This window comes from Entelurus aequoreus, linkage group LG05, assembly GCF_033978785.1.
Source record: "Entelurus aequoreus isolate RoL-2023_Sb linkage group LG05, RoL_Eaeq_v1.1, whole genome shotgun sequence".
NCBI classification, from domain to species: domain Eukaryota; kingdom Metazoa; phylum Chordata; class Actinopteri; order Syngnathiformes; family Syngnathidae; genus Entelurus; species Entelurus aequoreus.
Window position 1 is genome coordinate 54,143,239 of NC_084735.1, and position 18,234 is coordinate 54,161,472.

Sequence of the window (18,234 nt, forward strand, 5' to 3'; positions counted from 1 at the left end):
AATCCGGATTTTTTTAAAAACCAGATCAAAAGCATTAAGTCAGGGGTGTCCAAAGTGCGGCCCGCGGGCCTTTTGCGTCCCGCAGCTAATTGTGTACCGGCCCGCCACACATTCTGCAAAAATTGCAAAATTGATAATGCAAAAATTAAAAAAAACATTTTTAAAAAATGGAATGAGGTGAAATCTAACAAGAAAAAGTTGCAATGTTGACACAAAGCTGCCATGCAGGCTGTTTTTTTTCTTTTGTCTTTATTTTTCTTTGCCATTGATAAAAAAATTTAAAAAAAAAAGACTAAAAATCTATGTTGTAATGAATTATTACTTAAAAAATATCACTTTAAAATGTTTTATGTGGAAAAAATATTGCATATATTGTGTGGTTGCCATATAAAAACATCAAAGTTTTATTTGACAAAAGAGCATAAAACAAACAAAATAATAGTTCAAACGTAAAATCGACAGATATATCTGAAGTTGATCTCGCAATTTAAGTGTTAAAAGTTAAAAAAAAACTAATACAAATGTATCACTTTATGAGTGGGGCACCTTTTGGATCCCAAATATATTTAGTAGGATTTTATTTAACTTTTCACTGTGATTACTCAAAAATATTAAAGAATTAAAATCAATGGTGTCCTGCATTATTGATCTTTTAAGGCTCTAATGACTAAATACTGCATATTTCAGTTTTACTATAAAAAACAAAGTTGTCTTTGAAAGAAAACCTTTTTTTTTTTAACTTTATATCAACCTCAAGTTGATATAGAGATTTACTGTAAGCGTTAGATAAAAAATAAAAATAATAATTAGACTTATTTTTAACAGTTTAATGACTGAGACCCTTTATAGTCCCCGGGAGCCCTAAAGGTTAAAAAACAAAAAAAATTCATTTATTTTGTTAAGGTTTGAAAATGAAAAATATCAAAATGGCCCCCGCATGCTTCAATTTTTCCGTGTACGGCCCTCAGTGGAAAAAGTTTTGACACCCCTGCATTAAGTGATCTCACTCATCATCTAGTCAGCTTAATTTATTTTTACGGCTGCAACTAATGGTTACTTTGATAGTCAAGACAAGTATGTTGTCAAGTAGTAATGACTAATAAAATTTTGTCCATTTAAAAGAAAGGAAAGGCAACGTTTTTGCTATAGAAACAATTAACCTTGTACATGTATTAAAAACAGTTAAAATAGCAGCAATGAAAACAAACAACAAAACACAAAATCTAACTTCCTCAAAAAGAAAAGCTTTTTGTGATGTTTAAAAAGCTGCACCCTGGTATATTGACTATTGATTAACTCTTGGCAATTTTAACACTCTAATAGATTCAATGTGTAGAATTATATAGTTGATTAATTCTTACAATGTTGGCAATTTAATAGATTGTATGTTTAATCTTATGATACCTCAGCATTGTAGCCTGTCTGTCTGTCTTTCTATCTGTGTGCGTGCGTGTGTGTGTGTGTGTGTGTGTGTGTGTTCTGGCAATGGGGACATCGCTCTGTTTACACAGTCACCTTTAGGGGACTTCTGACGGTATGGGGACAAAAAAACAGGTCCCCCTAAAGGGAAACCTTTTTAAATGATAGTCAGATCCATTCTGAAGATGCCTAAGTGATTTTTAAGCTTTGGCCCATAAAACATGTTTACTGGTTAGTTTGAGTGTGAGACATTTGCACAGCAACCCCCTCATCGGGCTGTAGCTGGTACTGCACTCGCTGCTCTGCTCACACTTCTTCCGTGTATAGTTAATCACTTCCACGTACAAATTTGTGTGAATTATGCAAAATTATTTAAATGTGGTCCCCATGAACCATATTAACTCTTTTCCCCCAGGGTCCCCAGTAAGAATGATCAGCACATTACTTCATCAATCCAGAAATTTAAAGACTTGTATGAGCTAACTGGGCAGTGGACATATTACCTAATTTTTTTTATGCCCCCCACAACCTGTAGAACGGGTGGTCCCCACAAGTGATGATCAAAAACTTGGTCCCCATTCCAAATGATAACCCGTATGTGTGTGTGTGTTGAACTTAAAGACCACAGCAATGTCTGGATGAAAACCAACGCTTCCCATCCAACCTGATGGAGCTTGAGAGGTGCTGCAAAGAGGAATGGGCGAAACTGGCCAAAGATAGGTGTGTCAAGCTTGTGGCATCATATTCAAAAAGACTTGAGGCTGTAATTGCTGCCAAATGTGCATCAATAAAGTATTGAGCAAAGGGTCTGATTACTTATTTATGTACATGTGATTTGAGTTTGATTTTTTTTGGCAAAAATGTCTACATTTCTGTTATTTTCTGTCAAAATAGGGTGCGGAGTACAAACCCTGTTTCCATATGAGTTGGGAAATTGAGTTAGATATAAATATAAATGGAATACAATGATTTCCAAATCATTTTCAACCCATATTCAGTTGAATATGCTACAAAGACAACATATTTGATGTTCAAACTGATAAACTTTTTTTTTTTGTTGCAAATAATCATTAACTTTAGAATTTGATGCCAGCAACACGTGACAAAGGAGTTGGGAAAGGTGGCAATAAATACTGATAAAGTTGAGGAATGCTCATCAAACACTTATTTGGAACATCCCACAGGTGAGCAGGCAAATTGGGAACAGGTGGGTGCCATGATTGGGTATAAAAGTAGATTCCATGAAATGCTCAGTCATTCACAAGGATGGGGCGAGGGTCACCACTTTGTCAACAAATGCGTGAGCAAATTGTTGAACAGTTTAAGAAAAACCTTTCTCAACCAGCTATTGCAAGGAATTTAGGGATTTCACCATCTACGGTCCGTAATATCATCAAAGGGTTCAGAGAATCTGGAGAAATCACTGCACGTAAGCAGCTAAGCCCGTGACTTTCGATCCCTCAGGCTGTACTGCATCAACAAGTGACATCAGTGTGTAAGGGATATCACCACTTGGGCTCAGGAACACTTCAGAAACCCACTGTCAGTAACTACAGTTGGTCGCTACATCCGTAAGTGAAAGTTAAAACTCTCCTATGCAAGGCGAAAACCGTTTATCAACAACACCCAGAAACGCCGTCGGCTTCTCCGGGCCTGAGCTCATCTAAGATGGACTGATACAAAGTGGAAAAGTGTTCTGTGGTCTGACGAGTCCACATTTCAAATTGTTTTTGGAAACTGTGGACGTCGTGTCCTCTGGACCAAAGAGGAAAAGAACCATCCGGATTGTTATAGACGCAAAGTTGAAAAGCCAGCATCTGTGATGGTATGGGGGTGTATTAGTGCCCAAGACATGGGTAACTTACACATCTGTGAAGGCGCCATTAATGCTGAAAGGTACACACAGGTTTTGCAGCAACATATGTTGCCATCCAAGCAACGTTGCCATGGACGCCCCTGCTTATTTCAGCAAGACAATGCCAAGCCACGTGTTACATCAACGTGGCTTCATAGTAAAAGAGTTCGGGTACTAGACTGGCCTGCCTGTAGTCCAGACCTGTCTCCCATTGAAAATGTGTGGAGCATTATGAAGCCTAAAATACCACAACGGAGACCCCCAGGCTGTTGAACAACTTAAGCTGTACATCAAGCAAGAATGGGAAAGAATTCCACCTGAGAAGCTTAAAAAATGTGTCTCCTCAGTTCCCAAACGTTTACTGAGTGTTGTTAAAAGGAAAGGCCATGTAACACAGTGGTGAACATGCCCTTTCCCAACTACTTTGGCACGTGTTGCAGCCATGAAATTCTAAGTTAATTATTATTTGCACAAAAAAAAAAAAGTTTATGAGTTTGAACATCAAATATCTTGTCTTTGTAGTGCATTCAATTGAATATGGGTGGAAAAGGATTTGCAAATCATTGTATTCCGTTTATATTTACATCTAACACAATTTCCCAACTCATACGGAAACGGGGTTTGTACGTTAATGAGAAATAAAATGAACTTTTTTGATTCAAGCAAATGGGTGCAAATGGGGCGGCACAGGGGTTAGTGCATGTGCCTCACAATACTAAAGCCCTGAGTAGTCCTGAGTTTAATCCCGGGCTCAGGATCTTTCTGTGTAGAGTTTGCATGTTCTCCCCGTGACTGCGTGGGTTCCCTCCGGGTACTCCGGCTTCCTCCCACCTCCAAAGACATGCACCTGGGGATAGGTTGATTGGCAACACTAAATTGGCCCTAGTGTGTGAATGTGAGTGTGAATGTTGTCTGTCTATCTGCGTTGGCCCTGTGATGAGGTGGCGACATGTCCAGGGTGTACCCCGCCTTCCGCCCATTTGCAGCTGAGATAGGCTCCAGCACCCCCCGCGACCCCGAGAGGGATAAGCGGTAGACAATGGATGGATGGAAGGGTGCAAATATACAAAGAGTGAACACTTTAAAAGGGGTATGAATACTTTCTGTACCCACTGTAAATTCACTGGACACACTTGTACCAAAACATTATTTTCAGTTAAAAAAAACCCCAACAAAAAGCCTGTTTGGCAATCAAATTTGACTCTGTGACCCACCCAAAAAGGGTGACCCGCAGTAACCTCAAAGTGAATGTACAGTATATTGACTGTTTCTCCATCTGGAGAACAAATCAGCAAGCAAGTAAACAGAAGCCATTTTAGTGGTACAAAAGGACAAAGGTCGGTTGTCTCACAGAAACAATTATCAGCATTATCACGTTTGAACCTCGTACAGGAACACAGCTCCTCTGATGCACTCACCTCCAGACATCAAGTAGTCTCGTAGGACAGGCATCCGGAAGTTTCCTGCTAAGGTTGCCAGGGACGGCTTGATGCCCGGAAACTTCTTGGAGAAGCCCGTGGCCTCGGTGCCAAAGTTGCAGAAAGCCCCGAAACAGAAAATGCCATGTGGATGGTAGCCAAATATGTAGTTCCGGTTGGGCAGCAGGTTGTGGGTTTTAATTAGCTGGGGAACAAATAGGACAAGAATGCAGCAGTGAGACACGTTTCCAGAAAGGAGCGCTTTATGTGGCTATTCAAAATCTATTGATGGCTGTAAAACACTTAAAAAAAACAGTTTAACATATCGATTAGATAGTCAATGTAACAAACTGGGTAGAATAACAATATAAAACATTCTAAGACAAAACATTTTTTGTGTGCATGGATGATGTTGATATCAAAGTATATGTTTAGATGGTTACTGTAGATCTGAAAACGTACACATCTTTGCTCATGGATATGAGTTTTATCAGTAGACAAATTGATACTTGTACTTCTGGATAAGCAAGTGTTAGCTTTCAAACGCTGCTACAGTAATTTTGTTTTATGGAATTACTCATGATATACGCTGATCTCGTACTGTTTGCTTGTTTCTACATTTGCCCGTTTGAGTGCTTTGCAGGTCTTTGTTTTTAGGATACCGCGCATTATGTTTCCTGGTTACGAATGTGTTTCCTTCAATTATTTTAAAACTTAATTTTGGTCTGTAAATACGAGATACAAACTAAAAATTTAACTTTCAAAATACACCACAACGGGACTTATAATACTCTTAAGGGGTGTCGCAGTACAACATTTTCACTTCCGATGCTGAAGCAAACTATAAGCTGCTACCCAAAAATGTACAACAATTCTTCTGAACAAAAGAGGAGAAATATAGCCTAAAGGAAAATCGAATTTAAAACATTTGTATGCTTGTACAACACTTAAAACCTTTAGTATATCAGTATGTGGAATCAAATTATGGAATGGATTAACCAAATAAATCAAAGCACCAATATGATTCAGTTTAAGTGACTGTTCAAACGACAAGTGTTCACAAAGTACACAGAACAATAATTGAACCCTTTTTTTTATTTATTTTTTTAATTGAAACAAAGATTATTTATGTATTTGTTTACTTACTATGGTATATTATTTGTTTATTACTTATTTGTTCACTGTTCTGTTACAGAGAACAAGGAAATAGGATAAATTGCTATGGTATGAAAAGGGGTAGGATTAAATAAACTCTGCTTCTTCCTACTCCTTTTCGGACGTGCTGTAATGAAACAACTGGAAATATGTGGTTCCTCTCTTTAACATGTGTATCGTATGCATGCTCGAAATAAACTGAAACTGAACGGATATTGGAGTCTTGAGTATTGGCCAATAGCTATATTCATCAGATACAATATTTGCAGGAATCATACATACTTCTATTATTTTGTAGTGTGGAATGTTAGAAAATGTTTGATCAAGTGAAATGAGTGAAACAGAGAACAATGTTAGGTATGAAAAACACTAACCTATATATTATTAACCATCTGAAATGGACTTATCCTATCTTGGGGGTGGAGGGAAGTGGTAATTGTTTTTGGTGACACTCAGAGACCACGATAATTCATTAAAGTTAAGCTCAGGATGCAGTAAGTTGAATAATGCGGACACATTTGTTACTGGATACTTTCCAGTACGTATCTGCCTTGGAGAGTTTGTATTTTGAGAGTTTGTGTTTGTACTGGCGAATGTGCTGTTTCAGACAGCAATATTGTTCAATGAAGGAAACATGAATGTCTAGATTGTGTGCTATTGTGTGCTTAGCTGTTGTGTAGCTGCAAACTCCTAGTAGCCTATAACCGACCATGTTTACTTTTTGTAAATGACTCGACTAAAATACAAGAACATGCTAACCTTGTGAGTTTATTGGAGGACATTTAGACTTTGCTGGTATGTAAACCTGCTGTCTAGCTTTGCCAAGCTTGTATCACAGATAATAAATCAGAGAGTTTACATGCAAGCCCACATTATCATTTGGCTGGTATCAGACAGATATCTGTAAATTATCAATATTGGATTGGATCGGGACGTAATAAATGGTGAAAAATATTTGCGTGTGACAGTCTGAGAATAAGAATCGCATTTGTGTCAAAACATTGTTTGCATTTTACCAAATTCAAAAGGGTCATGAATCAGATTTTTTTGTAAAAAGGATGTTTGACAGCACTGTTTTAAATTCAAGCGTCGCATAGCAGTTACCATAGCAACACACTGGGTGTATATGGTGTGAAACTTGGACATCCTTATCAAACGAGCAAGTCTCAAAGTACTGTCATTAAATAATGAGCTAGTATTATTTATCTAAAAGCTCCTTTTAAACGTAAAAGGTGTTTATATTTGACATCACATAAAAAAAGCTGTTCCCTAACCCATCTGAGTGTGTGCACAAAGCTCCATTAGAAGCTCAAACAACAGTTGCATAACCGCATTAGCAAATGAGCTCATATTCAAGATTCCTCCTAACCCACAAGAAGCCATGGCGACCTGCAGTTAATTGTGCTCCAATGTGTTCTCTACCATTTTCTGCCTGACTTGAACTCATTAAGGGGCTAAGTGGTGGTCATGTGACACAGTGTAACGCATGTTTGGCGTGAGTTTGGAGTAGAGCTGGCCGATATGGCTAAAAACTGTATCACGATGTAAATCTTTTATATTGGTCAATTCCGATAATTATTCATATTTATGACTTTATGAAATTAATATTTATCGAAAATAAGGACAAGGAGAAAAATCAATTAAATGTCAACATATTTATTTAAAATATAATCTTTTTCTGATTTTAATCCCCTCCACTATCAAAGGAAAGGAAATGTCACCACAACCATGGAAAACAATCCACGTAAACAAAATTCTAAAATCACATACACCTAACAATAACCTCTTGAAAGCCTACTGAAATGAATTTTTTTTTTTAAATTTGAACGGGGATAGCAGATCCATTGTATGAGTCATACTTGATCATTTCGCGATATTGCCATATTTTTGCTGAAAGGATTTAGTAGAGAACAACGACGATAAAGATCGCAACTTTTGGTATCTGATAAAAAAAAGCCTTGCCCCTACCAGAAGTAGTGTGACGTAGTCAATTGAACAGCTCCTCACATTTTCCTATTGTTTACAATGCAGCTAGAGCGATTCGGACCAAGAAAGCGATGATTACCCCATTAATTTGAGCGAGGATGAAAGATTCGTGGATGAGGAACGTTAGAGTGAATGACTAGAATGCAGTGCAAGACATATCTTTTTTCGCTCTGACCGTAACCTTAGGTACAAGCTGGCTCATTGGATTCCACACTCTCTCCTTTTTCTATTGTGGATCACGGATTTGTATTTTAAACCACCTCGGATACTATATCCTCTTGAAAATGAGAGTCGAGAACGCGAAATGGACATTCACAGTGACATTTATCTCCACGACAATACATCGACGAAACACTTTAGCTAAGGAGCTAACGTGATAGCATCGTGCTTAACTGCATATAGAAACAAAATAAATAAATCCCTGACTGGAAGGATAGACAGAAGATCAACAATACTATTAAACCATGGACATGTAACATGTAAATACATGGTTAATGCTTTCCAGCCTGGCGAAGGTTAACTATGTTGTTGCTAACGATGCCATTGAAGCTAACATAGCAACCGTACCTCACAGAGCTATGCTAAAAACATTAGCTATCCACCTACGCCAGCCAGCCCTCATCTGCTCATCAACACCTGTGCTCACCTGCGTTCCAGCGATCAACGGTGCAACGAAGGACTTCACCCGATCACAGATGCGGTCGGCGAGACGGAGGAAGTTAAGGTGAGTTTGCCGCTAATACACCAATCCCACCTACAACTTTCTTCTTTGCAGTCTCCATTGTGCATTAAACAAATTGCAAAAGATTCACCAACACAGATGTCCAGAATACTGTGGAATTATGAGATGAAAATTAGCTATTTTGTATTGGATTCAATGGGGTACCGATACTTCTGTTTCACTGGCTACGTCACGCGCATACGTCATCATCCAAAGGCGTTTTCAACCGGAAGTTTAGCGGGAAATTTAAAATTGCACTTTATAATTTAACCCGGCCGTATTGGCATGTGTTGCAATTTTAAAGGCCTACTGAAATGAATTTTTTTTATTTAAACGGGGATAGCAGATCTATTCTATGTGTCATACTTGATCATTTCGCGATATTGCCATATTTTTGCTGAAAGGATTTAGTATAGAACAACGACGATAAAGATTGCAACTTTTGGTATCTGATAAAAAAGTCAAAAGTCCTCCTGGTTAGAGTCTCTGTTATCCGAGTTCTTCCATCTTGACTGCATCTTTCGGGAATGTAAACAAAGAAGCGCCGGCTGTGTACTGTTGTTGCTGACTACGTTCGAAAAATACGTCCATTTCGCACCGACAACTTTCTTCTTTGCTTGCTCAGCTTCCTTCTCCATAATGCAATGAACATGATTGGAACAGATTCACGAACACAGATGTCCAGAATACTGCGGAATTATGAAATGAAAACAGAGCTTTTTCGTATTGGCTTCAATGTGGAAGGCATACCCGTGTTCGCCGGGCTACGTCACGCGCATACGTCATTCTCAGAGGCGTTTCGAACCGGAAGTTTAGCGGCAAATTTAAAATGTCACTTTATAAGTTAACCCGGCCGTATTGGCATGTGTTATAATGTTAAGATTTCATCATTGATATATAAACTATCAGACTGCGTGGTCGGTAGTAGTGGGTTTCAGTAGGCCTTTAAAATTGAGATTAAAAAATCAAGAATATGTAATAAATGCTCAATAAAGTACAACAAAATAGTGCAAAATGTGAAAATATAAACATGAAAATAATTATTTTCTGCAGGTTAAGTGCCAGGAAGTTACGGCTGTGCTAAAGGTGGCACTGTGTTAGCGGTCTTGATGGGGACAAACGCCCTGCATAATTTACAGTCCACATTGTCCGACTAGTCTTTTTTTTTTTTTTAAATCCCAAAAAGCTGGCATCCTATCGAGGTGACTTTTCGTGTTTTATCGACATAATTTTTTCGCTCTCTTTTGTTTCTCTTCTCACTCCATGCAAAGAATCAACAGCGAGACAATAAGAAGGCGCAACCAAACATTGTAGTTGATACCGTTCTCTGATTGGCTCCCACTGATTAGTGATCACTTCCTGCGTTGCTCGGTTACCAGAGAGCGACAGCCTTTGTTCATGTAACCAACCTTGCTTCACATTTTCCGGTTTCTTCCAATGAAGAAAAAAAAAATATTGAAAATTAAATTTTTTATCGATACCCACCACATGCTTAATGCGATATGTATTGATATTGTTGGTAACACTTTAGTTTGGGGGAACATATTCACCATTAATTAGTTGCTTATTAACATGCAATTAAGTAACATATTGGCTCTTAATTAGTCATTATTAAGTACTTATTAATGCCTTATTCTGCATGGCCTTATTATACAACCAGCACAACCCTAACCCTAACCCTCTAACCCAGTGGTTCTTAACCTGGGTTCGATCAAACCCTAGGGGTTCGGTAAATCGGGCTAAGGGGTTCGGCGGAGGTCAAAACACACCCGACTCATCGTGTAAATAAAAATTCTCCCTATCGGCGTATTACGGATACGACAACAGCAGAAGTCAGACTGATTTGCAGGTGTGTAATTTGTTGTGAGTTTATGCACTGTGTTGGTTTTGTTCTTTGAACAATGTTCATGCACGGTCCATTTTGTGCACCAGTAAAAAAACATGGTAACACTTTAGTATGGGGAACATATTCACCATTAATTAGTTGCTTATTAACATGCAAATTAGTAACATATTGGCTCTTAACTAGTCATTATTAAGTACTTATTAACAGTGTTGGGTTAGTTACTGAAAACCAGTAACTAGTTACAATTACTAGTTACTTAATTTCAAAAGTAACTCAGTTACTAACTCAGTTACTTACATCAAAAAGTAATGCGTTGCTGTGAAAATTAACTATTTAGTTACTTCTTTTTTTCTTCTTTTTTTTTTAAAGCTCCCATTAATGGCCTTTTAGCCTTCATTTCAGTACTGTTATTGCACTGGAGAATAATACAATCTGTTGATCAACTTGACATGCATTTTTATTTGCATTTTAACATAATTAATGAAAAACAGTGCAACATAAAAAGGCATTTCTCATTTCTTTAAACTTGGACCAATGACCATTAATAAAAAACAACTGAAAGTGCAACATAAGAAGGCACATCATCTTCCTTGAAACATAGATAGTGAAATAAAGCCTGACATCTGGAGTGATGCTGCTGTCTTCTACACTTGGAGTCATGGATTGTAGAGTCCTTGTTTTCAGTGGCAGGATCATTGACACAGATGGTGAAGTTTCAGATGTAACACTTTTGAGGGGTTTAAGCACCTGGAGGACCTCTTCTGCCACTCTCACATCATCATCAGACAGGTTGATGATGTATTTGACATTTTTCTTCAGGGTCTTGTGGATCAATGCAGAGTATATAGCTGCCTGCTGCTGCAACATATCATAAGTAGAGTTCCACTTTGTTGGGACATCATGTATGAGCTTTATGAGTAGGCAGCTTTAGCATTTCTTGCTTTGTCTTAAGCACATGAGCAGCTGTTGTGCTAGGAAACCTCCTTCCTGATCCATCCTATTGACTGAGATGTGATGCCAAATTCACTACATGCACTATCTGTGCTCCCAGTCCTGCCTCATTCACTGCAATTATTTGATTTTTGGCATTATCACGTGTGACTGGGAAATCTTTATCTTCCATTCCTCCACTGCTTGTGTCAGTACCTGCGCAAGGTGACTCTCGTAGAGGGGGCGTGTCTTCTCATCTGCCAGTCTGCTGTGATGAAGTGAGCTCTTATCGTCACATAGTTTCCCTGGACGTGCACCAGTCTGTCATGAGCGCAACTGGTGATGCTCGGGATAGTTCATCCACAACTTTTTTCTTCTCATGCTCAAAGATCTGGCACAATCTTAGCGCTGAAGTGGATGCGCGACGGGATGTCGTAACGTGGCTCAAGCATGTTCAGCATGTGTTTAAAACCCTCGTTTTGCACAACGGAGTCTGCTCCTATAAACACACCGATTGAATGGCGCGGGGCGTTCAAGCTCCTCCGTTACTCCGCTCGCCATGACCACGCTGTGTGTGGACTGAACGTGCATGCGAACAACCTTTTTGTTTTGTTTTATATATCAAACCGCGGATCACGTGTGTGCCTCCCCTCCCCACACCCAGACACACGCCTCTTTTCTTCTCTCCGGCGTGTGACAGGGGAAGACTTAGAAGAAAGACACCGCAGCGCATCTGTTTCTAGCCAATACTACATAAAAAATAACGTAAAATAACGCAGTAACGCATCATGTAGTAACGGTAACTGAGTTACTGAATATAAAAAAATAACGCGTTAGATTACTGGTTACCGCCGAAACTAACGGCGTTACAAAGTAACGCGTTAGTCCCAACACTGCTTATTAATGCCTTATTCGGCATGGCCTTATTATAACCCTAACCCTCTAACCCTGGCCCTAACCCTCTAACCCTAACCCAACCCTAACCTGAACCCTAACCGTAACCAAATAACTCTAAATGAAGTCTTTGTTACTTAGAATATGTTCCCCTAGTGTCCAAAAAACTGTAAATTAAGTCTTTGTTACTTAGAATATGTTCCCCATACTAAAGTGTTACCAAAAATATATAATAACTTTCTCTTGAATTTGAAATAAAAGGAGGGTTCGGTGAATGCGCATATGAAACTGGTGGGGTTCGATACCTCCAACAAGGTTAAGAACCACTGCTCTAACCAAATAACTCTAAATTAAGTCTTTGTTACTTATAATATGTTCCCCATATTATAAGTGTTACCATATTGTTTTATCGCCCAGCCCAAGTTTAAAGCATTTTTTAGGATGTGCTTTGTGGTGTATTCGACCATCTTTTAACTGTAAAGGGCTGTTGAGGTTAAAATCACATGACTCCACCTTGTTGTCATGGTGATTTGATTCGATGGCTAGATTAGTGATTATTGCTGCAAATAAAGCAGAAACATTATAGAGTTCTGCTCCTGGTGTTACTAAGACCTTCATGTAAGAGTTTTCATAACAGTCATACTCCTGACTTCATCTTAATGCTGCTTTGGACTTTGTCCTGTTGGCCTCCAGCTCATGGTTAGAAAAAAACTTGTCACTTGTTCACAATTGATAGTGATTACTAATTGATTACCCTGCAGAAATATTCTGGTGAAGTCATGATGTGAAAAACAAAAAGCTGAGTGTGTGTAAGAGATGGTTGTTCAACGGCAGAGCTCTTCTTGCAATGATGACAAACAAGAAGGGATCACAACTGGGGCACAAACAGACCAACAAAGTGCAATCAATGTGAGGGACAAAGTTCAGCATGACTTTAAATCTGACTCTTTGGTCAATACAAAGATAGTGTGATTAAAGCCAGAGTAAGGTTGAAAACAAAAAAAACCCACAAAAATCTTGAATCAAATAGTTGAATCGGGTGGACTTTTAAAGCGTTATGAACAAGCAAAAATGTGTTATAAGATAAAACACTAACAACAGAGGGTCATTCTGGTAAAAAGACCACTTTTAACTTGGGTTGTGGCGATCGATCTGCATCGGCTGATTTTCGACAAAAAAGTACTTGATCAGCCATTGCCGCTTAATGCCTTTTAAAGGCGATCACAAAAGCCACATCTGTCTGGCCGACAAGCGGCTAACAGCCAATTGTGTCTCCATACACAGTGTGGAGCCGCTCCCCTCAACTAACAATAATCTTCTCCATTACAGAAAATACACTTAGTATCTTAAGTACAATTATCACAGGAGGACGTTACACACCTGAAAGCAAACCAGGTCATACTTGCCAACCCTCCCGATTTTCCCGGGAGACTCCTGAATTTCAGTGCCCCTACCGAAAATCTCCCGGGGCAGCCATTCTCCCGAATTTCTCCCGATTTCCACCCGGCCAACAATATTGGGGGCGTGCCTTAAAAGGCACTGCCTTTAACGTCCTCTACAACCTGCCGTCACGTCCGCTTTTCCTCCATACAAACAGCGGGCCGGCCCTGCCACATAATATATGCGGCTTTTATACACACATAAGTGAATGCAAGGCATACTTGATGAACACCCATACAGGTCACACTGAAGGTGGCCGTATAAACAACTTTAACACTGTTACAAATATGCGCCACACTGTGAACCCACACCAAACAAGAATGACAAACACATTTCGGGAGAACATCCGCACCGTAACACAACATAAACACAACAGAACAAATACCCAGTACCCCTTGCAGCACTAACTCTTCCGGGACGCTACAATATACACCCCTGCTACCACCAACCCCACCACCTCAACCCCGCCGCCCCCCCATCGTCTCCCGAATTCGGAGGTCTCAAGGTTGGCAAGTATGAACCAGGTGCAGGCATGCTAATAGTTAAGCTAAATGCTAAGCTATTTTTCACACCAAAAAATAAGTGCTTGGTAAACTTTAAGACTGTGTTGCAGCAGACAGTAAGCAGCTACTAACAGGAAATTAAGTGTATTAATAAGAGTTAGAGAGATGATAAAATAACAACAACTGTTGGTGTGTCAGCATTGTCAGTACACAACACAAATGTATCTATAAATTAGTGGTGTTGATACCAAGGCTAGTATCAGTATATCATTGACACCATTTTTTTATTTTCACAAAATCATTGTTTTGTTAATGGTTACAAACTCAGGAACTAATTCCCTGGACACAGGAGGATTTTGAGTACGAAATATATATGATTTAAAAGACTACGAGTAGTAGATAGTCGTTTTTATCTATTGTGTACTATTGACTTTGTATTGATCAAACAATTGTATGTAACGAAAGAGAATAGGGAAGTAGTTTGAATATTGTCTTGATATTCTTATACCATCAATAGCACTCACCATAAATAAATGGAAACAAATTACAGTTAATACATATGATCGGAATCGTTACTGTATCGGCCGATCTTGACATGAATCGATATCGGCAACATAAAACTTTTAACCTACCACGAAAGGTCAAACTGATAACTAAATAAGAGGCCTCGTCCTAATCAACAGAGTAGGGCAATCACCCTCTGATAAGTTTATCTAACATTATGTCATAGCTGATGTCAAGATGTTAAGGAAACAACTCTTACTGAAGGCTGGACATGTAATGCACACATGATGTTAAGCAGTGGTCTCAAACTGACGGCCTGTATTTTAACGTCATAATCTAATGTATTTGGGCAGCAAATACAGTAATTCAATATATGATAACAATTTTATATCCCGCTAGAAAGAACAGTAACAGAGCAAACACAAAAATGACAGCACGACAAATACACATTCTCTGACCATCTCCTGGGGAACTAAACATACAATTTTTACATTCAATTTTACATTCATAATGACTTAAGGCCTAACATAGGTACGGGTCATTAAAGCTGCTGATAGACGTGGTTAACAAATGTGATTTTTCAATTGAATATTTTGTGCAACCCAGCCTCATGCAAACTCAGTGGCCCCCAGGTAATTAAATGCCAATAAATTATTACTTATTATTTTAATCAATAACAACTCATTAAAATATCAAATAAGAAAAACAAATAGTTAGTAATTAAATTTTTTTTAGAGATCATATATACAATTTAATAATGAATTAAAGGAATTAAAAATGGAAAAAATATGTATTTAAATGTTTTTTTAAATATTCATGAAAATATTTTATTAAAAAAAAAAACAGGTGGTGCTTGCTTTACAAAGCTATGTGTCGTGTTTCATGGCAGTGCCTTAATTTTAATGTTAAAGATGAAGCTGCTGATGGGGATGATAGAGCTACAAGTGAGTTTCAATGAACGAAAAAGTGATGTTACCTACCCGGATTGGGAAATAGTCTCGGAAGTAAGTCCACACTGTCCAACTTCTCACCCATGACGATCTCCTGCCACCTGATCAGGAAAAAAAACGATCGATGAAAATCATGAAATACCCATTTTTGAATTAAGAGTTTTTCGGAATACAAGATGTCTTTCGGCTAATTTTTATGCTTTAGGTTGTGAGCAGAAATTGGGTTTACGAGCCTACCCACTGCGAGTTGGCGTAACGAATCTCACAGTGAACCTCATAAGATTCGACTGAAACATTAATTCGGTCTTACTCGCTGGCATTAGCTTATAGCTAGAGATCAACATAACTGTTTTTCCAAACATGGAAAAGAAGAAGGTGAGTGTGAAGGACAGTGCTAAGAAGAATACGTGGATGATATTTAATCATCAAAAAGGTGACAGAGTGGGGAAGCAGCTGCACCATACTGAAGCAGAATGAGTTAATAACACCAGCCAAGGTTGTATAAAAATATCTAAAAACGGCAGACATGTATCCATGAAAATATGAGGAAGCCGCTGATGGTGTGTTTGAATGAGAAGCAACTGGAAGGAGATGCGTAGAAGTCTACTCTCAAAGATGTTATTACATTACTACCTAAAACTACTGTAGTTGTTTGTACTACATTATATTGTGTTGTTTTTTCACAATAGTTCTCATCTAAAAGTTTGTTTTTATTTTTAAAAGGCATGCAACATGTTAAAATTATTATATTTTGCGGGGGGCAAGCATCGAGAGCTGAGCCAGAAGGCAAAGCTCTCGGTCTACCGAGCTATCTACATTCCTACTCTCACCTATGGTCATGAAGTGTGGGTAATGACCGAAAGAATAAGATCGCGGATACAAGCGGCCGAAATGAGTTTCCTCAGAAGGGTGGCTGGCATCTCCCTTAGAGATAGGGTGAGAAGTGCAGTCACCCGAGAGAGACTCGGAGTAGAGCCGCTGCTCCTTCGCTTGGAAAGGAGCCAGCTTAGGTGGTTCGGGCATCTCGTGCGGATGCCTCACGAGCGTCTCCCTAGGGAGGTCCTCGTTGCACGTCCCACTGGGAGGAGGCCCCGCGGCAGACCAAGGACCAGATGGGGGGATTACATCTCCTCTCTGGCCTGGGAACGCTTCGGGATTCCCCAGGAGGAAGTCGCAAATGTTGCTCTGGAGGGGGAAGTCTGGGGGTCTTTGCTGGAGCTGCTGTCCCCGCGACCCGATTCCGGATAAGCGGTTGAAGATGGATGGATGGATGAAGCATCGATTAAAATTGATTTCAAATATTTTCAATGGGTGATGCTTTTTTGCAGTAAGTGTTTTTCGAAGGTACAAGCAGCGTCAATTAAACTGGTATCCCAAGGTACGATATTACTGGTGTTACTTCATCAATTCCCCAGTTCCCATAACAAATACATCAATATTTGTTTAAAATTCACACTTTAGTGGTGGTTCTGGGTTTTCACTCGGTCCTGTTACCCCAACACATGACCCCTTTTGAAAAATGTGTAATATTCACATGGTCATGTGGTACACAATACATTGCATAATTCACATCCTCTGCTCACTCATTCATTTCTGGAGGAGGTGTTAGCTGAATTGAGACCCGAGATGGACTACTCTTCCAGGCACAGCTGTAGACATGACTGACTGGATGAGCCCAGTAGAAGATACACTCCCACCGCGATGACTAGATCTGTAGGTTTCCCAATGGACTGGACTTACACTATATCTATTGATTTAACAATTAATTAATATAACAATTCAGTAAATGTACCAACTCGACATCCATTGCAGCCGGTCACCCTGGAATGGGGGTCCCTAAATCTGCGATCTCTTTCTTGAGGTTTCTTTTTTTCCCCCCATCTGGGGTTTTTGGAGTTTTCCCTTGCCCGAATGTGGGTTTAAAATAGGGGATGTTGTTGTGAGTTTGTGCAGCCCTTTGAGACACTTGTGATTAAGGGCTATATAACAAAAATGTGATTGATTTAAAAATTATTGTTTATTGTTTTTAAATCGAAAAATTTATTCTCAAAGAAAAAACTTTTTTTTAAAAAATACAAATATTGTATTTTTTAAAATAAATTTGCGAAAATTATGAATCATTTTAGAATCGGAATAGGTAAATATTAGGGCTGTGAATCTTTGGGTGTCCCACGATTCGATTCAATATCGATTCTTGGGGTCACGATTCGATTCAAAATCGATTTTTTTTCAATTCAACACGATTCTCGATTCGAAAACAATTTTTTTCCCGATTCAAAACGATTCTCTATTCATTCAATACATAGGATTTCAGCAGGATCTACCCCAGTCTGCTGACATGCAAGCAGAGTAGTAGATTTTTGTAAAAAGCTTTTATAATTGTAAAGGACAATGTTTTATCAACTGATTGCAAGAATGTAAATTTGTTTTAACTATTAAATGAACCAAAAATATGACTTATTTTATCTTTGTGAAAATATTGGACACAGTGTGTTGTCAAGCTTATGAGATGCGATGCAAGTGTAAGCCACTGTGACACTATTGTTCTTTTTTTAATTTTTATAAATGTCTAATGATAATGTCAATGAGGGATTTTTAATCACTGCTATGTTG

The 18,234-nt window shown here is 38.8% G+C and overlaps 1 protein-coding gene across 1 annotated transcript in view; it reads right to left on the reverse strand.

Moving 5' to 3' along the window:
- Positions 1-18,234, reverse strand: part of dgat2 (diacylglycerol O-acyltransferase 2) — a 57,129-nt gene that overhangs the window by 15,817 nt on the left and 23,078 nt on the right. Inside the window, exons 5-6 of the mRNA XM_062048393.1 lie at positions 15,652-15,722; positions 4,693-4,897 (exon numbers count right to left, since the gene is read on the reverse strand). Of these exons, the coding sequence (XP_061904377.1) occupies positions 4,693-4,897; positions 15,652-15,722 (276 nt within the window). The remainder of the gene's footprint in view (positions 1-4,692; positions 4,898-15,651; positions 15,723-18,234) is intronic.